Source organism: Oncorhynchus masou, chromosome 11, assembly GCF_036934945.1.
Source record: "Oncorhynchus masou masou isolate Uvic2021 chromosome 11, UVic_Omas_1.1, whole genome shotgun sequence".
Classification (NCBI taxonomy): domain Eukaryota; kingdom Metazoa; phylum Chordata; class Actinopteri; order Salmoniformes; family Salmonidae; genus Oncorhynchus; species Oncorhynchus masou.
This window is the reverse complement of record NC_088222.1, coordinates 27,136,400-27,163,539: the sequence shown is the minus strand read 5'-3', so window position 1 is coordinate 27,163,539 and position 27,140 is coordinate 27,136,400. Positions and strand designations below refer to the sequence as shown.

Here is a 27,140-nt window from a genome sequence, read left to right as displayed (position 1 = left end):
TTTCACATTGTTTAAATGTTGGTAATTAAATCACACAAGCTCAAATATGGAGTCTCTTATGCAGTGGCTTTTGCTATGGTTTACCATGTTGAGACCGTTTTGTTGAACAAAAGATCCATTCCCAACAATCACTGCTCACCTGCCTGCGCTGCTCCCACAGACTGTTCCTGTCCTGGGAGCTCTCAGGTTGGTGCCATGGCTCTCCTCAGATTGGATGGGAACAGGCAGTCCTGCTCCAAGGGCGCCTGACCTGTGGGCTACAGTATACAGAACCACTCACTGGGAAAGTAGGTCTGCAGTATAACTTTATACTCTACAGAAGGCTGCCACATTAAAATTAAAGCTGGCCTACTTAACCACTATGGAACTGGAAATGTTTTTACATGCAGAAAACTTGCATGATTTTAAAGATTTTTTTTTCTTTCTCCCAATCTGCTGACACTGGCTCTTAAACACCTCCCTGTGGGAAGGCGGGAAAGTTCTTACAGATGTGAAGGAACTGTCTTAACACGTGTGGGGTACAGCAAGCATCGCTTTTGCTAAGATAGTCTGCCATAGGCCTAATTATTAAAAGTAATGTGTGAAATGTATTGCCGCCTTATGTCTGACTGTTACTACTGAGTTCCTCCAAAGGTGTGATAATTTATCTAGGTGTTGAAAGAGACAAGTAATTAACCTGTGAACAGAAAACGTATCCCTTCGAGGGATAGTTTAATTAACTAGTCGAGAGAACTTCTCATAAGAAAGAAATATACAAAATGTCTTTCCCTTTTGTATTGTACACCTTGAAAGTACTTTCCTTTTGATAACAATGTTGTGCCCTTTATTCTTTAATTTGTCTGCTTAACTGCCTTGAGTGCCCCTCTTCATTCTTGAATAATTCAAAATCCTTTTACCAATTAATGTTTATTTAATACATTCTTGAAATTAATTATTTTAATAATGGAGGTAGACTTGTATCTAGAAATATACTTAACAAAAATATAAATGCAATCATTTCAAAGATTTTACTGAGTTATAGTCCATATAAGGAAATCAGTCAATTGAAATAAATTCATTAGGCCCTAATCTATGGATTTCACATGACTGGGCAGGGATGCAGCCATTGGTGGACCTTGGAGGGCATAGGCCCACCCACTGGGGAGCCAGGCACGGCCAATCAGAAGGAGTGTTTCCCCATAAAAGGGCTTTATTACAGACACAAATACTCCTCAGAAATACCCCCCATGTGGTCTGCGGTTGTGAAGCCGTTTGTACGTATTGCCAAATTCTCTAAAATGACGGAGGGGGCTTATAGTAGAGAAATTAACATTAAATTCTCTAGCAACAGCTCTGGTGGACATTCCTTCAGTCAGAATGCCAATTGCACGCTCCCTTAACTTGAGATCTGTGGCATTGTGTTGTGTTGGCAAAACTGAACATTTTAAAGTGGCAATTTATTGTCCCCCCCAGCACAAGGTGCACCTATGTAATGACCATGCTGTTTAATCAGCTTCTTGATATGCCACACCTATCAAGGTCGATGGAGAAATGCTCACTACCAGGGATGTGGCAGGGTAGCCTAGTGGTTAGAGCGTTGGACTAGTAACCGGAAGGTTGCAAGTTCAAACCCCCGAGCTGACAAGGTACAAATCTGTCATTCTGCCCCTGAACAGGCAGTTAACCCACTGTTCCTAGGCTGTCATTGAAAATAAGAATTTGTTCTTAACTGACTTGCCTGGTTAAATAAAGGTAAAATAAATAAACTTGTGCACAACATTTGAGAGAAATATGCACAAATGGAACATTTCTGGGATTTCTTTTTTCAGCTCATGAAACATGGGACCAACACTAGGTTTAAATTTTGTTCAGTGAATATATATTTGGGGAATGTATGTCCATGTTCTCTGTTATTGTGTTTTTCTTTTTAGGTGAAAAAGGTATTTATTTAATAGAAAATGCCTTGACTGTGGATCCAAACTGTGTTCATGAAAGTCTAAAGCCATCATAAGATAAAGTCTCAAAATATTTGGAACTTTAAAGACTCACTGACTAAAAAAGTATAAAAAAAGAGGTCTCAAATGCTGCTGTCTCTTTAAATATTCCTGCTGTAATTCCTGGAGCATGCATTTGGCTATTAAAAAGACATAAAGCTTGTTGGTCTTCAACACAAAAAAATCACATGGCAAAACTTCCCCAGACCTTGAATTATAGACCAGAATCATCTTGGATGTTACACCTGCAGAGAGCCGGAGGCTCAGAGGGCTCAATATGGATTTGTCTGGGTAGAGGAGCAACACCATGTTTCTCAGCCTAGATTCACAGACTCTTCACTGAGTTATATGCCTCTAAACATTTCTTCATCCATTTGTATTTTATTTTATACATAGAGCTGTAAGCAGAGAATGCTTTCACTAGTCCTGTGGATGGTATGGGTCTCCTCGGTCTGCTTTCTACAATGCAGGTAAGATACATAATTGTCTTGCCTTTTGGCTCAGTAAGTACTTATTGTTTTATTATAGCCTGTGGTTGTTTGAGTAAAACTAAAAGGAGACTAAGAAAAATGAAAATGTTGTTTCAATGTGCATTTGTGTAAACTGAAGAAATAGAGATCTGCTACTTTTGAAGTGAGAAGTTGTTCCATGGGGAATGTACAATGTTTCCCCAATTATATGAAAATCACAGAGAAATAAAATAATTTTTTTCACCTTGAAAGGTTCATATGTTCTACAAGATATTATATTTTTTAAATGTGCCTAAAAAGAATACATGTATAATAGATATTAAATTGATTTTGATGAGCTAATCATGTTTTACATTGCATTTTGTAAAATAATTACCAATAACTGTAGGATATTTATTTGGACTGTATACTAAAAGGTGTATGACGTAGTTATTCCTCCAAATTTTGCAGACTTTTACCCTGTATTAAATATTTATTCATAAACAACTCTATATTTAGCTTAACAAATTTATATGATTCTGCTGTTAGTCTAATGCATTGGGACTAGACCGTAGAAGTCCTACACTTAAAGTAGGATCATCTATGAAAGAAAACCGCTGATAGAGGGAGCAAGGTGATTTGGAATGTTGGGAAAGACACAGTGGAGAGATGATTTTGTCCAGGGATTAGATATACGCAGTCTACATAAAGGAGAAAGCTACATGACCTGTGTGTTTTACTAAAATCAATATAAATGATCACACCAACTCAAATACCATCTCTTAATTGTAATACATGAATATTCCAATTTTATTGAAAAAAATAGTCACTACTTTACTGCTTGTGGCTCAAAGAAATAGTCATTACAAAAAGCACATATCGTCCCTACCATTCTTATTCCCACCTTATATTTTCAAAGAAATATGTTTTTGCAGCATATCACTTGTTGAGCAGAGTATGTAACTCTTCATCTTTTATGAATCAAATTCTTTCTATAACATCCATTTATTATGACTGTCTGAAACTGTAGTTGCCCATCAGTTCCAGATAATACTACTCCTGACATTCCTCTCACAGTTTGCTCCTCTTCCTCCCCTCTGGCAGGCCTGGGTCCTGTAAGGAGATGAAGCTACCTAGCAGGGTAGGGAAGCCCCCTTCCCCATCTGACTTTCTGGATAAACTCATGGGAAGGACATCTGGGTACGACGCCCGCATTAGACCCAACTTCAAAGGTATAATGCAGTACATTATAAAACAATACATATACAGTTATACACATTATGATACAGTACAGTAAAGCCTAAACAGGTGGCTGTAGTACAGTAGCTTTAAATAATATATTTTAGATACAATTGGATATAAATCTGAAAGATTTCCACATTCATATTATAATTATTATTTATTTTGATACTTAAAGCCGGAATTACTCAGAGCATTTGTTTTTGGTTGGAAAAGTGTCATTTTGCGTGTATGTTAACCCACAGACCTTGGGCTCTATTAAATCCGCGTCGCAGGAGTTCAGCCTTACAGTGTGATTGAAAAGTAAAGGCAATATTCCCGCTTTAGCCGAGACTGCATTCACAGTATATGCTGCATGTCAGCTCAATCGGAAATGACCTTAAAATGTTATCTCGGGATCAGAGTGAATAGAGCCCCTAGTTCAGTCTGTTTCTCCACAGCCAGCGAAGCCAGCAGATTCCCTCTGACATAGTTCCTCTTTATTTCTCAAGGGTCAAATCTTATCATATATATTTTATACTTGCTGCACATCACTGAAATATGCCAGTGAATGCAATGCAAAGTAACTCCATGCTGATTGTCTATAAATACACTAATTTAATTTATGTAGAATCAATAAATTATACCCTCTTAGGAAATGAGATTATGAAATATTTATGATGTCAGTAGTTGAGAGATGCAATGTACTAATGGGAGCATTTTGGAAACGACAACCATTTTATCCTGTCTGTTTGTGATTACTCAATCTAATACAAGACAGCTTGCCACATTATAAACTGTGTAAACACATCCACTGCTGTGTAGTCAATCATCTCTAAAATGAAAGGCCACCACCTTCTCCCTACATCCCTACTCAAAACCTGCTCATCAAGCCTGCTTATGTTTCTCATCACCCTGATCAACAAGTCCCTGCTGACCGGAGAGGTACAGTACCACCAATCTTCAAAACAGATGCAGTCACCCCGTTACTGAAGAAACCCAACCTTGACCAGCACATCCTATCCAACTACAGGCCCATCTCCAAACTCCCCTTCCTATCAAAAGTACTGGAGAAAGTGGTTGCAAACCAACTTCAATCTCATCTGTCATCTAATCAGTTGTAAAAGTTTTTCCAATCTGACTTCTGGCCCTTGCACAGCACCGGAACAGCTCTGATTAAAGTTACCAATGACCTGCTGATGGCTGCTGATTCTGGATCTCCTAGCATCCTCCTCCTCTTAGATCTCAGTGCTGCTTTTGACTCTGTACACCACATCATCCTCCTGTGGCACACTGCTGTCTCTGGAACAGCTCTGAACTGGTTCTCCTCTGACCTCTTCCAATAGGTTATACCATCACTCTCCCAGACAGATGCTTAGAAATTCATCCACGCCTTCTTCTCTCAGAATGACTACGGCAATGCGCTGTTTGGGGGCTTCCTAGCCAAATCACTACAGAGGATCCAACTAATCCAGAACAGTGCTGCCAGGGTCCTGACCAGGACCAAGAAGTCAGACAATATCACCCCGATCCTGGTCCAACTCCACTGACTACCGGTCAACTACAGGATTGACTTCAAAATGGTCATGCTTGTATTTAAAGCCCAGCGACCTCATCTCAATCAGCGAGCCACCTTGCACACTCTGCTCCAGTCACTCCCTACTGCTTCAAGTCCTCAAGACACGTCTCCGAACTATGGGGGACCGACCCTTCTGGTTCCTTGCCTATTGAATGCTCTCCCTGGCCATCTGAGAGTTGCACCATCACTCTGAACTTTTACAACGGGCCTTAAAACACACTTCTACAGACTGAATTTTTGATAGTCCTAGTCCCAATCTAAAATGTATTTAGCACCCAGCACACTATTGCTGTTTTATCTGCCTTGATTCTAAATGCATGTTGTTTTTATTGGATATATACAGTATTAAAAATAACTCTAATGAAAAGCTTTATACAAATGTATTATTATTATACTGAACAAAAATATAAACGCAACAATTTCAACAATTTTATAGTTACAATTCATATAAGGAATTCAGTCAATTGAAATTAATTAGCCGCTAATCGATGGATTTCACATGACTGGGCAGGGGCACAGCCATAGGTGGGCCTGGGAGGGCATAGGCCCATTCACTTGGGAGCCAGGCCCACCCACTGGGGAGCCAGGCCCAGCCAATCAGAATGAGTTTTTCCCCCACAAAAGGGCTTTATTAACGACAGAAATACTCCTCAGTTTCATCAGCTGTCCGAGTGGCTGGTCTCAGACGATCCTGCAGGTGAACAAGCTGGATGTAGAGGTCCTGGGCTGGCATGGTTACACGTGGTCTGCGGTTGTGAGGCCAGTTGAACGTACTGCCAAATTCTCTAAAATGACATTGGAGGCAGCTTAAGGTAGAGAAATTAACATTCAATTCTCTGGCAACAACTCTGGTGGACATTCCAACAGTCAGCATGCCAATTGCACGATTCCTTAAAACTTGATCTGTGGCATTGGGTTGTGACAAAACTGAAAATTTTAGATATTTTTTATTTCACCTTAATTTAACCAGGTAAGCAAGTTGAGAACAAGTTCTCATTTACAACTGCGACCTGGCCAAGATAAAGCAAAGCAGTGCGACACTAACAACAGAGTTACACAATGAAATAAACAAGCGTACAGTCAATAACACAATAGAGAAAAAAAGAAAGTCTATAAACAGTGTGTGCAAATGGCGTGAGGAGGTAAGGCAATAAATAAGCCATAGTAGCGAAGTACTAACAATTTAGCAAATTAACACTGGAGTGATAGATGAGCAGATGGTGATGTGCAAGTAGAAATACTCGTGTGTAAAAGAGCAGAAAAGTAAATAAAAACACTATGGGGATGAGGTAGGTAGATTGGGTGGGCTATTTACAGATATGCTATGTACAGCTGCTGCGATCGGTCATCTGCTCAGATAGCTGATGTTTAAAGTTAGTGAGGGAAATATGTCTCCAGCTACAGCGAGTTTTGCAATTCGTTCCAGTCATTGCAGCAGAGAACTGGAAGGAAAGGCTGCCAAATGAGGTGTTGCTTTACCTAGCATAGACTTATAGATGACCTGGAGCCAGTGGGTCTGGCGACGAATATGTAGCGAGGGCCAGCCGACTAGAGCATACAGGTCGCAGTGGTGGGTGGTATAAGGGGCTTTGGTGACCAAACAGATGGCACTGTGATAGATGGATGTCACTGCATCCAGCTTTCTGAGAAGTCGAGGATCGGTAGGATAGTCTGTTTTACGAGGGCGGCGTCAGTGAAGGAGGCTTTGTTGCGAAATAGGAAGCCGATTCTAGATTTAATTTAGGATTGGAGATGTTTAATGTGAGTCTGGAAGGAGAGTTTACAGTCTAGCCAGACACCTAGTTATTTGTAGTTGTCCACATATTCTAAGTCAGAACCGTCCAGAGTAGTGACGCTAGTCGGGCAGGCGGGTGCGGGCAGCGAACGGTTGAAAAGCATGCATTTGGTTTTACTAGCGTTTTAAGAGCAGTTGGAGGCCACTGAAGGAGTATTGTATGGCATTGAAGCTTGTTTGGAGGTTAGTTAACACAGTGTCCAAAGAAGGGCTAGATGTATACAGAATGGTGTCGTCTGCGTAGAGGTGGATCAGGGAATCACCCGCAAGAGCAATATTGTTGATATATACAGAGAAAAGAGTCGGCCCAAGAATTGAACCCTGTGGTACCCCCATAGAGAATGCCAGAGGTACGGACAACAGGCCCTCCGATTTGACACACTTAACGCTGTCTGAGAAGTAGTTGGTGAACCAGGCGAGGCAGTCATTTGAGAAACCAAGGCTGTTGAGTCTGCCGATAAGAATACGGTGATTGACAGAGTCGAAAGCCCCGGCCAGGTCGATGAAGACAGCTGCACAGTACTGTCTTTTATCGATCGCGGTTATGATTTCTTTTAGTACCTTGAGCGTGGCTGAGGTGCACCTGTGACCAGCTCAAAAACCGGATTGCACAGCGGAGAAGGTACGGCGCTATTCGAAATGGTCAGTGATCTGTTTATTAATTTTGCTTTCGAAGACATTAGAAAGGCAGGGCAGGATGGATATAGGTCTATAACAGTTTTGGTCTAGAGTGTCACCTCCTTTGAAGAGGGGGATGACCGCGGCAGCTTTCCAATCTTTAGGGATCTCGGACGATACGAAAGAGAGGTTGAACAGATTGGTAATGGGAGTTGCAACAATGGCGGAGGATAATTTTAGAAAGAGAGGGTCCAGATTGTCTAGCCCAGCTGATTTGTACGGGTCCAGGTTTTGCAGCTGTTGGCCGGGGTTGTGGTAGCCAGGAGGAAAGCATGGCCAGACGTAGGGAAATGCTTATTGAAATTCTCGATTATCGTGGATTTATTGGTGTTGACAGTGTTACCTGGCCTCAGTGCAGTGGGCAGCTGGGAGGAGGTGCTCTTATTCTCCATGGACTTTTTGGAGTTAGAGCTACAGGATGTAAATTTCTGTTTGAAAAAGCTAGCCTTTGCTTTCCTGACTGCGTGTATTGGTTCCTGACTTCCCTGAAAAGTTGCATATCGCGGGGACTATTCGATGCTCGTGCAGTCCGCCACAGGTGGCCTTTTATCATCCCCAGGTTCTTGATATGCCACACCTGTCATGTGGATGGGTTATCTTGGCAAATGAGAAATGCTCACTAACAGGGATGTAAACAACTTTGTGCACAAAATTTGAGAGAAATAAGCTTTTTGTGCTTATGGAAAATGTCTGGGATATTTTATTTCAGCTCATGAAACATGGGGCCAACACTTTACATGTTGCGTTTATATTTTTGTTCAGTATATACAGTAAAATAGTTCTTATTCCATTGTGGGCTGTAATATAATATTATCCCGTCATTAAATAGACCTGACAATGTTTTCAGATCCGTTTTTATTTGCCACAGATATTTTCCTTGAAATATGAATAAATATGTATGACTGATGAATGAACATGTACTGTATGACTAATGCATTTTACAGTACAGGTTAAGCAATGAAAAAATGGTCTGTTTCAGAAAATAGTATAGTGAAACACATGAAATTATAATCCAGTATAGATGAGTAGCTGTGTCTCATGGACTATTTTGCAGGTCCTCCTGTGAATGTCACCATCAACCTGTTCATCAACAGCTTTGGGTCCATCACAGAAACCACTATGGTGAGGGCTTTTTATTCTCATCCACCTTTCCTCCAAACAGCGGCTGTTCGCTCACTTTAATAGACTGTCTCTTTTCTACTATAACTACCATAGGACTATCGGCTTAATGTGTTTCTACGGCAACAATGGAATGACCCACGACTGGCCTATAAGGAGTACCCTGATGACTCTCTGGACCTGGATCCTTCCATGTTGGACTCCATCTGGAAACCTGACCTTTTCTTTGCCAATGAAAAAGGGGCAAACTTTCACGAAGTCACCACAGACAACAAACTGCTGCGGATATTCCAAAATGGGAATGTCCTCTACAGTATCAGGTGACCGGTGTCTCTAAAACAGTAGTGTCTCCTCATAATGATATATAAGAGTACAATTGTGTTATTTATAATATGTGATCAGTAACAATTATCAACGCTCAATTTGAAGCCACAAGTAATATTAGTGTACAAAGCTCCCCATACCTGTCTTCTATTCACCCTCTCACTATGTGCTTCTGGTTCTGTGAGTCAGGTTAACTCTGATCCTGTCCTGCCCTATGGATCTGATGAACTTCCCTATGGACATTCAGACATGCTCTATGCAGCTGGAAAGCTGTGAGTTTTCTATTACCTCTTTTTTTTAATCCATTCTTTGCACTCGACTAGTTTCACTTCCTGGTGCCTCTTTTTCCCCATTCTCTACACTTGACTAGACAGGCTTTTGATGTTGACAACTTTATAAATAAACTTGCCTCTCCCTCTGTAGCAGGCTAGATCATGAATAAAAGAAACCCGTGTTCTCCCTTCTCCTCTGTGCTCTAGTTGGCTACACCATGAATGACCTGTGTTTCCAGTGGCTGGACATTGGCCCTGTGCAGGTGGCTGATGACCTGATGCTTCCTCAGTTTGTGTTGAAGGAGGAGAAAGACTTGGGCTACTGCACCAAACACTACAACACAGGTAGATTCTGGGCTCTCAATGGAATGTTATTGCCACAGTTTGCTTCATGACAATGTCTTCATCTCTAACCATCTGGCATCTGCTGGCAGGTAAATTCGCCTGTATCGAGGTAAAGTTCCACCTGGAGAGACAGATGGGTTACTACCTGATCCAGATGTACATCCCCAGCCTGCTAACCGTCATCCTCTCCTGGGTCTCCTTCTGGATCAACATGGATGCGGCCCCAGCTAGAGTGGGCCTTGGTATCACCACAGTGCTCACCATGACAACACAAAGCTCTGGGTCCAGGGCATCCTTGCCTAAGGTAAGAGAGGAAATGTTTGATATTTTATTTTGCTCAGGTGTTCCTGCTGGACAAGCTACATACATTCAATCAAAATTGATTTCAAAAGATGATTTAATTCAGAAAATGCCAGTTACCAGTTCTATACTTAATACCTAACCATCACAGGTTATTTCAGTTGTTTACCTGCATGTTGAAGTTCTAACACGTATTCATCTGTTTGTAGGTGTCTTATGTGAAGGCCATTGATATCTGGATGGCTGTGTGTCTTCTTTTTGTGTTTGCTGCACTGCTGGAGTATGCAGCAGTAAACTTTGTCTCACGACAGCACAAAGAGTTCTTCAGACTGAGGAAAAAGATCAAAGAACAACAGCGGCAGAGAACTGTGAGTACGAGACCCTGTGCAGCCCACTCCCTCAGGCTGCTGTCACCTGCTATTCCCTCTATGCCCTGTTATGCAGCAGCAACACAGTTCAACTGGCTGTTGTATCATGCTGGGAGATCCACAGATCTGTTCTAAATTCAAGTCATTTTCTTCCTTCTTCTAGCCATTATTGCTCTACTCAACAGCTTGGCTTTCCGTTTCACTTTGGACCTCAACATAAACAAGTAACCCAAAAGAGTGATCAAAAAAATAATTATCTGGAATTATTGAACTGACTTGTGGTAGTTGTTTGTCTGTAGCTCCACAGTTAACCTTCCACTATATTATGAAAATTCCCAATACTTTCCCCTGACACCTCCATCTAGATCAGTTCCAGGGACCAGGTAGTCTACTGTTTTACCTAAGTCATCTTATTTTGAAACCTTTACACATTCAGTTGGTATTTGTCAGACTCTGTTAACATACTTGAATGTCATCAGTAATGTGTCACTGCATGTTATTTAGATTGAATCACAGTATTCCCGTTTGCCTGCTAAACCTCCATGTTGCTCTGGCTCTATCAGCAGGGAAGTGGAACTGGTGAGAGCAGCAAAGTGAAAGGTAACAACGTGCCAGGCAACAACACCTGCCAGGGGAACTTGTCTGGCCCTCAGCAGTGCAGTGTCTGTGCCAGGGTAAAAACTCCTACTTTTCTCACATTGACTGGAGTCTAGTTTAATGGGGATAGTCCACTGTTTGTTCACTTAGAAAAACAAAATGGTAGATCTCACAGTGATACGGTTGTCATCGCTATCTGTTTAATCTCTCATGTGAAATGTATTCATCACAAAATCTAAGTCCTTTTTTACTTTGCCACACTTGAATAATTATAATACTGTATGTGACAAGAAATGTGTAGAAAATGTTTCAGGTTGAGGGTGACAGACATATTTGACCCTTTTCCTTGTGTTCTTTCCTAGGAGCAGGAACTGGCAGAGCAGAGTCAGGCCTATTTTCTCCATAGTTATGGAGCAGCAGAAGATGCACCACCAGAGATGGACGCCCCAATCTTTCAGGCCTTACCTCCTGGGTTTCCACTGTATGACATCCGAAGGCGGTTTGTAGATCGGGCAAAAAGGATTGACACTATATCCAGGGCTGTGTTCCCTCTGAGTTTCCTTTGCTTCAATGTTTTCTATTGGCTCACGTACAAAGTGCTACGGAATGAAGCCATCCGAGCTACTCTGTGACAAACCAACATCTGTGGACTGAATTATAGCACTAGAATCTAGTCTTCCACAGAACACTTTGAGACAGTGTTAGAGATCCATCAGCTGTGCCAATGGATAAATAACTGACTGCATGTCCAGTTCCCTTCATTTTTTTATGAAAGTAAGCAAACTTGATGTCTCTTCGAAGTGTCATCCTTAAGTTTTTTTTACAATTCCAATGGACCGCACTAATGGCATATAAGCCTTCTTGCACTATGGATACTTTCAATGTCACCCCCATGGAGGGCACAAGTCCAGATATTGAAGCAGGACTGCATGGAAAAATATATATTTTTTGTATTTCAGAATTGTATTTATTTTGTACTCTTGTGGATTGCCACATTACCGTATTGGCAAATCATAAACCCCTACAAATATATTGATTTCAACATATGGTACACTTTATGTAATTGTACATTATTGGTACAGAAGTGAATGCTGGACATATTGAATTGTCTAGTTAGGCAATGTCCTTGATTATCATACTGTGTCAAATATTGACTTTGTCATCCTCAATTAAACAAATCAAAACGGCAAATTAATGATTAGTGTGAAAATGAATGACTGCTGTTGTCACTGTCTCAGTGATGCTCCTAAACTTGTGTCCATTCTGAAAGAAAACATACATAAGAGGGGGAACGGAAGTTCAGGATACAGCGTACACCTTTAGGAGTATTAAATCCACAGCTAATCCATTACAAACACTGAATAATACATAGGGATTATCTAGTTTGTTTTCTGAGGAGTATTTAACAACTAGAACCTACATTCTGCTCACATTTGATAGTCAATTAGAGGGGGGGGGGGAGGCATCATCCAAACTTCACTACAGATGAAAATAAATTGTATTGGTCACATACACATGGTGAGCAGATGTTAATGTGAGTGTAGCGAAATGCTTGTGCTTCTAGTTCCGACAATGCAGTAATATCTAACAATTTCACATCTACTACCTTTTACACACAAGTGTAAAGGAATGAATAAGAATATGTACATATAAATATATGGATGAGCGATGGCCCGAACGGCATAGGCAAGCTGCAGTAGATGGTATAGAGGACAGTATATACATATGAGATGAGTAATGTAGGGTATGTAACCATTATATAAAGTGGCATTGCTTAAAGTGACTAGTGAGACATTTATTACATTCAACTTTTAATTATTAAAGTGGCTAGAGATTTGAGTAAGTATGTTGGCTGTTTAACAGTCTGATGGCCTTGAGATAGAAGCTGTTTTTCAGTCTCTCGGTCCCTGCTTTGATGCACCTGTACTGACCTTGCCTTCTGGATGATAGTGGGGTGAACAGGCAGTGGCTCGGGTGGTTGTTGTCCTTGATGATCTTTTTTGCCTTCCTGTGACATCGGGTGGTGTAAGTGTCCTGGAGGGCAGGTAGTTTGCCCCCAGTGATGCGTTGTGCAGACCTCACTACCCTCTGGAGAGCCTTGCGGTTGTGGCAGAGAGGTTGCCATACCAGGCATGAATACAGCCGACAGGATGCTCTTGATTGTGCATCTGTAAAAGTTTGAATGTTTTTGGTGACAAGCAAAATTTCTTCAGCCTCCTGAGGTTGAAGAGGCGCTGTTGTGCCTTCACCACGCTATGTGTGGGTGGACCATTTTTGTTTGTCTGTGATGTGTACGCTGAGGAACTTAAAACTTTCCACCTTCTCCACTACTGTCCCGTCGATGTGGATAGGGGGCGTGCTCCATCTGCTCTTTCCTGAAGTCCACAATCATCTCCTTTGTTTTGTTGAGTGAGAGATTATTTTTCTGACACCATACTCCGAGGGCCATCACCTCCTCCTTCCTTGATGATTGAGTTGGAGGTGTGCATGGCCCGCAGTCATGGGTGAACAGGGAGTACAGGAAAGGGCTGAGAGCGCACCCTTGTGGAGCCCCAGTGTTGAGGATCAGCCGGGTGGAGATGTTTCCTACCCTCACCACCTGGGGTCGTCCCATCAGAAAGTCCAGGACCCAGTTGCACATGGCGGGGTCGAGACCCAGGGTCTCAAGCTTAATGACGAGTTTGGAGGGTACTATGGTGTTAAATGCTGAGCTGTAGTCGATGAACAGCATTCTTACATAGGTATTCCTCTTGTCCAGATGGGTAAGGGCAGTGTGATTGCGATTGCGTTGTGTGGCCCTATTGGGGCGGTAAGCAAATTGGAGTGGGTCTAGTGTATCAGGTAGGGTGGAGGCGATATGATCCTTGATTAATCTCTCAAAGCACTTAATGATGACGGAAGTGAGTGCTACGGGGCAATAGTCATTTAGCTCAGTTATCTTAGCTTTCTTGGGAAGAGGAACAATTGTGGCCTTCTTGAAGCATGTGGGAACAGCAGACTGGGATAGGGATTGATTGAATATGTCTGTAAACTCACCAGCCAGCTGGTCTGCGCCTGCTCCAAGGACGCGGCTAGGGATGCCATCTGAACCGGCAGCTTTGCGAGGGTTAACAAGTTTAAATGTGTTACTCATGTTGGCTGCGTGAAGAAGATCCTGCAGGTTTTGATAGCGGGCTGTGTTGGTGGCACTGTATTGTCCTCAAGGCGAGCAAAGAAGTTTAGTTTGTCTGGGAGCAAGACATCGGGATCCGCGACAGGGTTTGTTTTCTTTTTGTTGTCTGTCACGGCCCCTCCCCTGCAGTGCAGGGGCGGTTCCTCATGCAGGCAGAGGAGGGTCCTTAGTGATTGGAGTCACCTGGGCTCAGGGTATTTAAATGGCTTCTCTAGTCACTCTTGTCTCTCTCTCTCTCTGCTCCTCCAGGTATGATCCTGTTTTGTTTGTTCCTTTGTAGTTTTGCAGAGTTTTCACTCAGTCATTCACACACACACAGATTCACACATCCCTGCACTTTACATACACCTTACATTATGATACTTTCACACCTCATTCCCTTTTCTTTGTTTAAATGAATATTGTAAACCAAAACTAAAGAACCTTTTTGATTGGCCTATACCTGTTGTTCGTCTCCCCTCATTTTTTGCCACCGGCTATGAGCAGACCTGTGACAAGTCCATGATTGACTGTAGACGCTGCCACATACCTATCGTGTCTGACACTTTGAATTGTGACTACTTTGTCTCTATACTGATGCTTAGCTTGTTTGATTGCCTTGCGGAGGGAATAGCTACACTGTTTGTATTCGGTCATGTTTCCGGTCGCCTTTCCCCGATTAAAAGCAGTGGTTCGCGCTTTGAGTTTTGCGTGAATGCTGCCATCAAACCACAGTTTTTGGTTGGGGAAGGTTTTAATAGTCGCCGTGGGTACAACATCACCGATGCACTTGCTAATAAACTCACTCACCAAATACATCAATGTTGTTTGACGTTATCCGGAACACATCCCATTCCACGTAAGCGAAGCAATCTTGAAGCGTGGAATCAGATTGGTCAGATCAGCGTTGAACAGACCTGAGCACGGGCATTTCCTGTTTTAGTTTCTGTCTATAGGCTGGGAGCAACAAAATGGAGTCGTGGTCAGATTTGCCAAAAGGAGGGCATTATCATGTGTAACTGCATGTGTCAGACAATTCAAGATTACTTGTCTGACTGGTTCCAATGTTTCAACGTATACTAGAGGTTTATTATCAAGTGACAACAGTAAATACAGTACAAGTTCAGGTACAGTTAGAATATATATTAAGTGGCCCAAGAAAAGAGAAAGTTTAAAACTGGATGACCTGGCCCTGAGAGTAAGAAAAAGGATAGCGATTAGGTTAAAAAAAAAATCACAGATTGCTGCAAATAGATACAAATCACCCTCTATAAGAAGCTAAATTGTCTTAGTGTCCATCTCATTAACACCACCCTCTGCTTCGTGCCTACTTTTCACAATTAGGCTACCAATAGACGCAAAGGTTTGCTGGCTCTCAAAACTGATGAGACCCAGTACTATTACCTTCCTCTTCTTGTCTCCTCCCAGTTCAAAGTGTTTGCATCGCTTGATGGGCACCATTCTCTTTCGTCGACAGTTGGGCTCCACACACTCCAGCCTCAACACAATCTTCTTTGTAGTTTTACCCTGCAGGACAAATCACAAGGGTTCAAGCATGCAACATAAAAATATGGAAATGATTCATGTGCCGACTTGGATAGACAACTAAAACAGGCAATTTGCAAACAAGTCCCATCTTTAGAAGGGAAGACTAGGGTAACAGTGCATTTGTAAAATATTTCCCCATTGTGATTCTTGCCAACCTTCTTCCTGAAAATAGGCTTGTCTGGCCACCACAACCAGATTGTTTTCGGTTGTATCTCCTTTTGCCTAAAATACATTGTTACCCGATTAACGCATGCGGGGGTAGACACCACGCATAAATACATGTGAATGTTCAAGCAGACAGAGACTGGGAAGTAACGACACATGGCAGCTCTGCTTATAGCGCCTACGTTTAAAAAGTTACAAGCATTTCGCTGCAACCGCAACAACTTCTGCTAAATATGTGTATGTGACCAATACAATGTGATTTTGAACGTTAAACTCCGTGGCAAACTTACCCTGTGCATACAGAGAATCCTTGCACTTCTTGTACTGGGTAACTTTGAGTTTTACGTTGTTTTTTTTTTTTTACATTTCTTGTAGTAAGTCCTGCGGGTCTTCGGTACGTTTACCGAGATACAACATAAACACTAGTAAATGACTGTAGCAAAGATATAGTTAAGACTTCCTCTCCACTGAAGCCTGTATCATATTGCTTGCTAGCAATTTCAATAACGTTTCAATAACGTTTTCCTAAATTCTCCTAACCTGCTACGAAAAAGTCACTTCAGTATGGTGGCGTGAAAATTGTGCCGTCCTGTCGATTAAGTCCATTTACTAGAAGAGAATATCCTTGCATGGAAAGTACTGATAAGTGATTTGTATGGCTGTTCCCTCTGTGGACCTACATTTTGACATTGAAATATAACTTTTTCATATATTTAAACTATTACTGAGAGACAGAATATTGAATACTGACATGAATAACTGCATGTGGAAATGTATTTTTTGTGCAAAATAATTAAACGGTTAGAGAGAAACATTGAATTATGAATTTATTAATTCTTGAAAATGTAAAAAATATCAACATCATGAAATATTACACATAGACAAAGATGGGCCTAACACCATAAAACAACACATTTCCATCCAGTGGTACATTTGGCCACTGGACATCCATAATGTACACTTATTTTGTAAAACATGTTCATTTCAATGTGTATTAAGCTGGATAAAACACACATGGATCTCAGTAGTGATATGTGCTTGATCATAGTGAGAGGAATCTTGAAAGGCTATCCGTTAACGATAGGTGTTGTTAGGTTCACAGTCTGGTCTCTGGGATGGCGAACAAGTCAAAAAGGTGATGCAACACCTATGGGGCCAAAAAGAAAAAGAACAGACATTTAAATGTACTAAGTACACACTATTAGAGAATATCCAGAGACGGTCAAAGAAGGCTGGCATACTTTTGAGATATTTTTCTGATGTAATAAGGATTATGCAGTGGAGATATCCCATTGATCATAAGAATGCAGCCTTTGTGCCAGGTTATCACCCCTTTGAACTTACCGTTCTCTCTGGTCTCTAAGGGGAAGACGTTCTTCAGTTGCTCTATGACCTGTTGAAGGTGATCGGCTGTAACACCCTGCTCTGGCTCCAAAGCAGGCCCTGATTACACATAGGGAAAACAAAGGCATGAGGGCTCCCTTTTAGACAAGCCCCTAATGGCAACATGTCTTTGATAGTTAATCCTCATATCAAACTAGCGTAGTATATTACCTGGGGGTTCTGTGTTGGAGGCTCCTGAGCTTAGCTGTCTCCCCAGCTGGTCTCTTCGTGACACAGGAGAGTACACAGATGATGGTGTTCCAGTCGATACATTGTCCTCTGAACCCTCTCTGTTCTGTTGGACTCACAAAACATATGCTAAAATCACAAGGAAATAAAAGGATGCACTTTCATGTGGACAGGACTGTGCATTCGAGGCATCCCCCTATTTGCTAACCTCTTGCTGAGACTCACCTGTTGTAGAATCTCCCTGAGCCGGTGAAGCTGGGACTCTAGCACCTTGTTGTGGTCCTCCAGGATCTGCATGCGGGTTTCCAGCCTGCCCTTATGGTGCCTCAGGCCTTTGGCCTCAGCCAGCAAGGCCTGGTCCTGGTAGTCCTCCGGGTCCACAGAGCCCTCCCTCAGTTGTGGACATGCCTGGGCCTCAGCGTGCTGCCACTTCAGACGTCGGTACTCCCCCTGGAGCACCCTGGGGGAAATTACACCTTTGTGACCCCAGGCAATCATTTGTGTTTTTATGTTTTCATCTATGCTCTTATGGCAGATCAGAGGTAAACTAATGATGATTGGATATGATTTGATACCCTGATGGCAGAAATATATATTTTGATTTGGATGTGATTGGAGTGACCTCACCACTCATGAAATGATAAGGACATGAGCATTAGTGACCTCTCACCTGTTCTCATTCTCCAGCATGGCCAGTGTCCTCTGCAGCTCATCCTGGGTCTCACAGCCTGTATAACCCATGTAATGATGACAGGAGGCCAGGGAGTCCTGCTCCAGACGGTCAAGATACTGATCCTCATCCCTGGCCATTAACAGAGGGAAGGACAGAATGAACTATGCGGACATGTAAGAAAGATAATGTAATGTTCATCTTGGACACAGTCTCATTTTCTATCATTAAGTAAGAGCTTTCTATGATAAACTTACAAGCTCTCATTGAAGAAGGAGCAGTTTTGGTCCTCCATGTCAGCGAGTCTTGAACAGAAGCAGACAGTAAAAACATACAGTACCAGTCAATAGTTTGGACACACCTACTCATTCAAGTGTTTTTTTTTTTTTTTTTTTACTTCTTTCTACATTGTAGAATAATAGAAGACAACAACACTATGAAATAACACATATGGAATCATGTAGTAACCCCAAAAATGCTTTTTTGAAATTCTAAATATATTTTAGATATTTGATTCTTCAAAGTAGCCACCCTTTGCCTTGATGACAGCTTTGCACACTCTTGGCATTCTCTCAACCAGATTCACAAGGTAGTCTCCTGGAATGCATTTCAATTAACAGGTGTGCCTTGTTAAAAGTTAATTTTTTTCTTTCTTAATGAGTTTTAGCCAATCAGTTATGTTGTGACAAGGTAGGGGAGGTATATAGAAGAGAGCCCTATTTGGTAAAAGACCAAGTTCATATTATGGCAAGAACAGCTCAAATAGACAAATAGAAATGACAGTGCATCATTACTTTAAGACATGATCAGTCAATCCAGAAAATGTCAAGAACTTTGAAAGTTTCTTAAAGTGCAGTCGCAAAAACCATCAAGCAATAAGATGAAACTGACTCTGAGGACTGCCACAGGAAAGGAAGACCCCGAGTTACCTCTGCTGTAGAGGATAAGTTAATTAGAGTTAACTGCACCTCAGATTAAAGCCCAAATAAATGCTTCACAGAATTCAAGTAGCAAACAAATCTCAACATCAACTGTTCAGAGGACACTGCGTGAATCAGGCCTTCATGCTCGAATTGCTGCAAAGAAACCACTACTAAAGGACACCAATCATAAGAAGAGACTTGCTTAGGCCAAGAAACACGAGCAATGGACATTAGACCAGTGGAAATCCATTCTTTGGTCTGATGAGTCAAAATGTGAGATTTTTGGTTCCAACCGACATGTCTTTGTGAGATGCGGAGTAGGTGAGCGGTGATCTCCGCATGTGTGATTCCCACTGTGAAGCATGGAGGAGGAGGTGTGTTGGTGCTTTGCTGGTGACACCGTCAGTGATTTATTTAGAATTCAAGGCACACTTAACCAGCATGGCTACCACAGCATTCTGCAGCAATATACCATCCCATCTGATTGTGTGTAGTGGGACTATCATTTGTTTTTCCACAGGACAATGACCCAAAACACACCTCCAGGCTGTGTAAGGGCTATTTGACCAAGGAGAGTGGTGGAGTGCTGCATCAGATGACCTGGCCTCCACAATCGCCCGATCTCAATTGAGATGGTTTGGGATGAGTGTGACGGCAGAGTGAAGGAAAAGCAGCTAACGAGTGTGGGAACTCCTTCAAGACTGTTGGAAAAGCATTCCAGGTGAAGCTGGTTGAGATAATGCCAAGAATGTGCAAAGCTGTCATCAAGGCAAAGGGTGGCTACTTTGAAGAATCTCAAATATAAAATATGTGATATTTCATAGTTTTGATGTCTTCACTATTATTCCACAATGTAGAAAATAGTACAAATAAAGAACCTTTTAACGAGTAGGTGTTTCCAAACTTTTGACTGGTACTGTAGTTCACTGTGAGGTAAATGGAATGTGTATCATAGGAGGGAATTCCCAGAAGTACAAATGCAGCAGTCTAAACATTACAAGAGGGAACAACTGTTGCTCCTTCAGCTGCTCCTAAATCAGTCTTCTGTGCTTTTCTGTAGACAATTTCCTTGGCAGAATTACATTTCTGTGTTTCTTCACTTTTTGCTTTAATTTCTTATAAACATGATCTTGCAGAGAAAGAGGACACGCCAGACTAACTGTTTTAATATGATTAAGCCGAAATAAGGAAGTCACGCCACTCCACCATACTCATTAGTGGCATCATGTTCATCTGTGTGGAGAAGATTATTTCAGAGAAAAGGCACATCGTGAGCAGTGCTGCTGAGGGCCGAATGTAGGGACAGATAAAGACTGCATGCATGGATAGTGAACAGATGAAAATTAAGAAATTACTAGAGAAGTTTTTAGAGATTTCTTCACTGACATTGAAGTAAAGAAACTGACAAATGTGTGTCTGACATAATAGTTGCTTTGTTGAAGTAAACACAGCGGTGCCGGGGAACACGTAGTGTTCAGCAGGCTGCTGATCTCAGACCAGCTGTTACAAATATAGGCTGCAGGAGTTATTGCCTGAGAAACTGGATTATAAGGTTCTGTGGACACTGCTAACCTTCAGCGTGCTCCACTCTTGGCCCTAGCGCTGGTAGGCTTCAGGCCCACTTTTCTGACTCAGCCTGACCCAACACCCCCAGGGTGAAGTCCACCCAGCTAATGGGCAGCAGCAGGTGGCTGATACTATATTAGGATTTCTTGACTCATACCTGCAGGCATAGTGCTCAATCCTGGAGTGTGTGTCTGAGTGGGGAAGCCTCGGGGACGAGCTGGGCCTAAAGGAAGCACAGAGATGTCTATCAAAGTCAGGAGTCAATCTGTGCTCACAGTCTCCAGATGTGCCATCACATAAGACCTCCCAGGCTTTAGAACTAATTCTGTGGACTCACGTCTCCTCACTCCCTGACCTCAAGACAGACTGTACAGGCAGGTAGCCCCTCTGGGGATGCTTGCTGAAGTACTGCTTTGATCTGAACTTGTTCTTCAGTGTTTTGGCAAAATCACGCATCCTTTCCCCTGAAGTGGTCTGTCAGAGATCAAAAAATAATGTACATTGCAATTCCATGGGAATATTCTTGTAGCCATGCTTGGGTGTAGTATGGCATAATAAAATGAGTCTTACTGGGGTGTAATACTCCATGATTGGGTAAATTAAAGACTTGGCCTTGGTAGTACGCCCGGACAGGAAGCAGCTCTGACAAATGTCCACATTAAACTGCTTGAGGCTTCTGTATCTGGGGGAAAATTAGTTAAAAAGCCTAAATATTATTGACATTCTCTATATGGTTGAAATGGTGTTCCCCTGTCGAGGCCCTATGGTTCACCTGAAGCCTTTGATGGGACACTGTTTGCAGATGGAGCACTTGGCCTGGTGTTGGGCGTTCTCTGCCTGGACCACTCGCTGAAGCACAGGCAGCCACACAATGGACTGGGGCTCCAGGCTCATCCACTCCAGGAAGTGGGACAACTGGATGGAGGTCTTCCCAGGAGCCTGCAGCCACACGGTGGGGAGGAGAAGAGGACCATGAGACCACCAGAGATCCCGAAGGCAGGGCCTGTGCTCTCTGGCACCCTGAGGGCAGCTGGTCCCCTTCAGAGACTGACTAAGTAGAGCTGTAGCAAATTACTGGCGCTTCACAGTCATTCATTGCCAGAAATAATTAATGACATTGATGATAAGAAATGTTAAAGACAAGCCTCATGAGTCACTAATGTTCATTACTGGACTAAATTCTCATTAAAAAGGGTTTGAAAGGCACTCCATGTTACATTTCTTGAGGGCCTTGATGAGAGAAATTGCATAATTAAATTGTCATTGCGTTTGGGTTCCAGTGGTGTGCTCTAATCCAGCTGTGGAGCCTGATAAAGCCTGTCTACTATAGTAGCATCCCGATGCCACTGGAGTGAAGGACTGCTGAGTATCTATCATGGGGACATACCAGAGGACAAATCACATATTTACTACACAAACAGACATGCATGTGGACATACAAATATACACAACGTACACAAATACACCAGTGTACACATATGTACCTCCGTAAAGCCCACACAAACAAGCTGACAGACAGCAAAAGGTCAGAGCGACAGAGCCTGTGGCAATTAGCCCTTTCAGATAAGTTAACACAGCCTGTTAAAATGCCATGACCCCTTTGACATAGTTGACTGTTTACTAATCTCACTCAGATATGTCAAGATGAAACAGAGGCAGCAGACATATGACTGGCTGATCTAAAAGAGTCTATCAGAGGCGTTGATGTCTCAGTATTTATCATGAATGTTTGACATGAGCTTTTAACATGATACAGTTTGAGTTAGCATAACTGTCATCATAGATGGTTAGTTGAATAGGGCTCACAGTGTTTAATCAGGCATATGCATCTCTCCACCATGGTCTCAGAGCTACTCAAAGACATGTAAACAGCCTCAAATCCTCTGTGATATTAGTCTGCTGCTCCCATTATTTGTCATAGATTACACCTTACAAATGAATAAAGAATGTTCAAAATCCCTTTTGATAATCAACATCACATATCAAGATTGGAGATACTCTAATGACAAGTATCAGTTTTTAACACAGAATGGATTTTACTTATTGCAATCTCACACAATAACAGGGAATTAGATGGGGAAAACCTTAGCTATACTTAACAGTAGTAGCTAGTTTGATCAATGTAAATCCTAGCTCACCATGCGAAAGCAGCTGGCCACGCTTGGCTCCACATTGCTCCCTCCAAAGGCAGCCACCTCTCCTAGCTGCCATGGGATCTGGATTATCTCCTGAAGCAGGGCATTGAGGTGCTGCTGGTCAGCACATCCACCAGGCCCAGACACCTGCCAGAACAGATCTGACATACCCTCTCCTCAGACAGGACATATAGGACACAACCTACACTTCTCTGTACGATTGATTGGAAATGCATCATATACAGTAACAAAGCACATCTTACATTTGCATTTCTCCTGAATCTCAGCATTGCATAGACACACCAGTCCTGTCTTGAAGGACAGGATACTCAGCTGCCCATTACGGCCACTAGAGGGTGCAGAGAGAGAAAAAGAGGAAGTCTCAGTGTTTGACTGCCGCACAGTATGGAGTGATGTGGATGTTTTTTCACAGTGGTATACATTCTTACTCAACAGAGTCAACTGCCATCTAAGCATGAGATAATGCAGTAATACACCCTCACTATCTCTCTCCTTCTCACACACAAATGCAGATGGTTCAATACCTACGCACATTCAAAAGATATCCAGGTGTTAGCCCCAGAGCACTATACTCACTCTTTTGGCCTTCAGCCACTCAGCTGAAGTGCATATGAATGCATCTATATACACACACACACACACACACACACACACACACACACACACACACAATCCTATTTTCCCTAACCCTAACCCGTACTCTTACCTTAACCTTAACCCTAACTCAAAGACCCAACCTTAACCCTAAACCAAACACTAGCTCCTAACCCTAATCCTAAAACCAACCCTAGCACCGAACCCTAATTCTAAGATTAACACTAACTCTAACCTTAACCCTAAACCCTCTAGAAATAGCATTTGACCTCGTGGGGACTAAATGTCCCCAGTTGGTCAAATGTTTGTTTGTTTACTACTCTCGTGGGGACTTCTGATCCCCACAAGAAGTTAAACACGTCCACACAGTCTTCACACACACACACATACAATTGCCCAGGGACAAATGCACGCTATCCAAAGAGCGTAAAGGCCGCAGTATAAAACACACACACACAAACTGAGCGCTGTCACGCATCATTGGATATTTATTTGATACTTGGTTGGTGATGTTGCCCTGGGGAATATTGTTCACTAAACTGAATGGCTAATCCAAGGAGCCCTGCTAAGAGTGATGTACTGTAGCTAAATTATCTAAGAGATAGAGAGAGCAACCCCTGATGTGGGACTGACCTAGGATGTCTCTTAGAGGAAGAGAGGAAGATGCAGAGGGAGATGGAGGGAAAATATTTAAGGGAAAGAGTGGAGAGAGTGACATGTTATGGAATAGATAGAGATTGGGAATAGAAAGGCTAAAGGATAGACAAAAAGGGGAATAAACTGTAGAAAATTAAGAAGATGTTCCATTAGGCAGACCTGTCGTATACGTTGAGCAGCCAGTTGAGACACATGTCCACACAGAGCGGGATGTCGAGCAAGACGCCATGTTTCTCCTCCAGCTGCTCGTACAGGCTGGTCAGAGCATGGATGACCTCCAGGACATCCATAACCTCAACAGCGTCCGTCACGGGGTCATCATACCCCGACCCCAGGCCCTGGAAAACCGTTGCCGCACAGCCAAGGCTCAGCTTGTCCACTTTGGGTAGAGGGGAAAGGGAGAAGGGCGTTAGCTGTGACACTACTGCTGCGGTGATTGAGTGGGGCAATTAATATGACAGGCCACTGGGCACAGTAACACACTCACATCTCAAGGCCTGTTGTACACGTCGCAGCTTCATGGCTGTTCGGTAGGCAGAGAACCTGATATTGTTCAGATCAGCTGGGGAAAGATGGTAAATAATGGCACCTTTAGATCAACACCATAATAGGAAGCATCCTTGCAATCATATGGCGATCCTTTTCTTCAGTCTTACCAAGTGCCTGGTAGAGCTCTTTCATTTGTGGATGATCCCAACAAGTGGTCTGTGTTTGATGGCTGTAGCAAGAGAGAGTAACATGTAGAGAGACGTAGAGGGACAGGGGTCACAGTAAATATTGAGGTCACAGTAAACAAACTGGGACACGGGTCGCAAAAAGAGGGAAACTGTTGTGACATGCTACAGTGGTTCTTCCCTTAAAAGTTGCGGCCTTATTGCAGCACAGCTTGCAGAGTGCCGCATAATTATATGGCACGTTATTTGTCAGCTATTGTTGCCAGAATGACACAATTTACCCCAATCTGCCACCATCTACCACAAACGGTCGCGGCATAAGCTCTAAACTTTTAAAGGAATAACCACTGTATGCTGCTAGACTTGTATTTGTGCTGGAAGGCTGATGTTTTCTCACACTGGTTTTGTGTTTTTATTTATGCTTACTTAATGTAGTATGGCACTTTGTTGGGCGATATGGCACGTTCCCATGGAATCTGCACTGAACCTAAAATGAAACAATGTAAATCAAGCAAGCACAACAATGTAGCATGGAAAATGTAACCAGAAGAGCAAGGGCACACAGAATGGCAAATGTAACCAGTGTTCTGAGGGGGTTCTCCAGCAGAGAGAGAGAAGCAGCTTACCAGAGAGGAAATGCTGGGACCTGGGCCCAAAGTCTCTGTAGACATCCTGCAGATGCCTCAGCCTCTTCTCAGTGGACTCCTGCAACAGGGAAACACACACACTACAGCACACACATCTCTAAGCCTGCTACAGCACATTCCCAGGGACAGAGTAACATACTACACGTGATCTGACAACAAGAGGCTTTAGAAGAGTGATGGGAAAAATGAGACTGCTGGAGAACATTGTTGCAGGGGAAGATCAGGATTGTAAAATCTCATATAGGATTTTAGCCTCTCCCTGTTTTTGTACCTCCAGCAGTTTCCATCTGGTGTTGAGTTGCTGCAGACCCTGGGTGTTGTCCTCTGATAGGGGGACACTGGAGATGGTCAGCTGGTGGACTAGCTGGTTGACATGCTTCAAGCCCTCCTGACCCTGAGTCAGCTCCTCCTGGAACAACTATAACATAGAGGCCATGCCAGTCACTAACACGGCAACTATTTGCCAATCATAACACAACATCCTGGTATGTAGGGTCTTTGACCAAATACACTGTATCTGCTGGTAAAGCAATCTAGAATAAATCAAACTATATAATGTGCAGAGAATAGCTGCTAATTTAGTTATTCTATGCCTATGCACACGGATTAAGCATTTGGAGCATATCAGCTCACTTTCAATGTTAGTCCAAGTAGTCACTATATAATGGAAAATAAAAAGGGACCTTGGTAGTGGAAAACAAAAATGGTTGTATGTTGCTGATTCCTGCATACCTTGGTGGCATCGATGTGGTCCTGCAGTGAGTCAATGAGGAGGTCTCCTATGGGCCCCCAGGCCTCCTGCACCCCCTCAGCCTGCTCCATGTCCAGGCACAGCTCCTCCACAGCCCCCTGTAGCTCTGTGAGGCGCTCCAGAGTACACTGCATGTGTTTGTGGCGCTGAACACTGCGTGACATCACACTCTCCCACAGGTCTCCGGCCACTGCGGCCTGCCTCCACACCCAGCGACCGACACTCTGCTGTCGAGTACTCACGTCTACAGACAGGAGATGGAGAGTAACAGAAAGGGCAGATCTCACTGGAGAGACAATGACAAATCAGGATTCAGCTTATTATGAAATAAGCATTTTCTTCCTAACCAGGAACACATAACTAACTTCTTAACTTATTGCTCTGATAATTGGGTTTGCCATATCTTGTTGACTTCCCCACCTTTACTGTCATCTGGATCCACAGTGGCACATTGTGACAGAAAGGCCTGAGCGGACTCCAACACCGAGTAAATAAAGGGTCCTCGAGACTTTAACTCCTCAACGAAAACCTAAAGAAGAGATCAACAGAACAGACATCCGTTCCATCGTCATTCCATCTGCTCTGGGTTAAGTGCTGTACATAGCAGCATAACAAGACTTAACGTTAATAAAACCACAAAACTGGAGTATGCACAAGACACTGGATATCTTGTTTTTTTCATCCTTGTAACTGAATTAGATAACAGACCTCTGTGGACTTGCAAATATAGCCAGGAGCAAACAAGAGAAGAAATATTCACAAGCTCAGGCTTCAGACTGAATCTGTGTTGATTTCCAATGACAATACATTCAGACGACATCATAATGTGGGTTGAAGTACTCTCTCTCTATTTAGAATTTCACTTGGACTACATTTCATACATTGCATGTGTTGGGAATTTGCGATTCATGACAACAGACAGATGTCAAAGACTGTAGAGATGATTTTGCACGGGCATATAAAGATCATCAAAACCATTCCCATAAACAATGGCTTAATGTGAAATAACTGTACAAGGCCATTTGTATGCTCTTATTTTATATATACGG

At 42.7% G+C, this 27,140-nt stretch overlaps 3 protein-coding genes across 6 annotated transcripts in view; 1 reads left to right on the top strand and 2 right to left on the bottom strand.

Moving 5' to 3' along the window:
• The first annotated feature begins 33 nt into the window (after positions 1-33).
• On the top strand, positions 34-12,199 carry glra4b (glycine receptor, alpha 4b). 2 transcript variants are annotated; one of them, XM_064977965.1, is made up of 10 exons: positions 34-2,443; positions 3,527-3,654; positions 8,747-8,814; positions 8,908-9,131; positions 9,325-9,407; positions 9,615-9,752; positions 9,842-10,056; positions 10,262-10,420; positions 10,984-11,094; positions 11,380-12,199. In XM_064977965.1, exons 1-10 carry the CDS (start codon positions 2,385-2,387, stop codon positions 11,647-11,649), a joined length of 1,455 nt encoding a protein of 484 aa, XP_064834037.1. In that variant the 5' UTR covers positions 34-2,384; the 3' UTR covers positions 11,650-12,199. The 2 variants fall into 2 exon arrangements, with proteins under 2 accessions (XP_064834037.1, XP_064834038.1); XM_064977966.1 differs by lacking the exons at positions 10,984-11,094; positions 11,380-12,199 and adding an exon at positions 10,584-10,958.
• Positions 12,200-15,339: 3,140 nt separating this feature from the next.
• On the bottom strand, positions 15,340-16,833 carry rpl36a (ribosomal protein L36A). Its single transcript, XM_064977067.1, is given in 7 exon segments — positions 15,340-15,360; positions 15,573-15,695; positions 15,872-15,894; positions 15,897-15,938; positions 16,172-16,223; positions 16,226-16,303; positions 16,813-16,833. Coding segments are annotated over 7 exon segments (360 nt in total).
• LOC135548395 (dystrophin-related protein 2-like) overlaps positions 16,696-27,140 on the bottom strand; it is a 31,621-nt gene continuing 21,176 nt past the window's right edge. The window contains exons 5-24 of one of the 3 annotated variants that reach the window (XM_064977956.1): positions 26,512-26,620; positions 26,073-26,335; positions 25,612-25,758; positions 25,320-25,398; positions 25,120-25,180; positions 24,676-24,737; positions 24,507-24,581; positions 24,179-24,398; positions 23,011-23,096; positions 22,751-22,908; positions 21,385-21,551; positions 21,183-21,294; positions 20,950-21,086; positions 20,770-20,835; positions 18,381-18,428; positions 18,124-18,255; positions 17,679-17,913; positions 17,436-17,559; positions 17,226-17,324; positions 16,696-17,028 (exon numbers count right to left, since the gene is read on the bottom strand). In XM_064977956.1, coding sequence (XP_064834028.1) covers positions 17,009-17,028; positions 17,226-17,324; positions 17,436-17,559; positions 17,679-17,913; positions 18,124-18,255; positions 18,381-18,428; positions 20,770-20,835; positions 20,950-21,086; positions 21,183-21,294; positions 21,385-21,551; positions 22,751-22,908; positions 23,011-23,096; positions 24,179-24,398; positions 24,507-24,581; positions 24,676-24,737; positions 25,120-25,180; positions 25,320-25,398; positions 25,612-25,758; positions 26,073-26,335; positions 26,512-26,620 — 2,400 coding nt within the window. In that variant the 3' untranslated portion in view covers positions 16,696-17,008. The remainder of the gene's footprint in view (positions 17,029-17,225; positions 17,325-17,435; positions 17,560-17,678; positions 17,914-18,123; positions 18,256-18,380; positions 18,429-20,769; positions 20,836-20,949; positions 21,087-21,182; positions 21,295-21,384; positions 21,552-22,750; positions 22,909-23,010; positions 23,097-24,178; positions 24,399-24,506; positions 24,582-24,675; positions 24,738-25,119; positions 25,181-25,319; positions 25,399-25,611; positions 25,759-26,072; positions 26,336-26,511; positions 26,621-27,140) is intronic. The other 2 variants (XM_064977957.1, XM_064977959.1) reach the window with 2 other exon arrangements.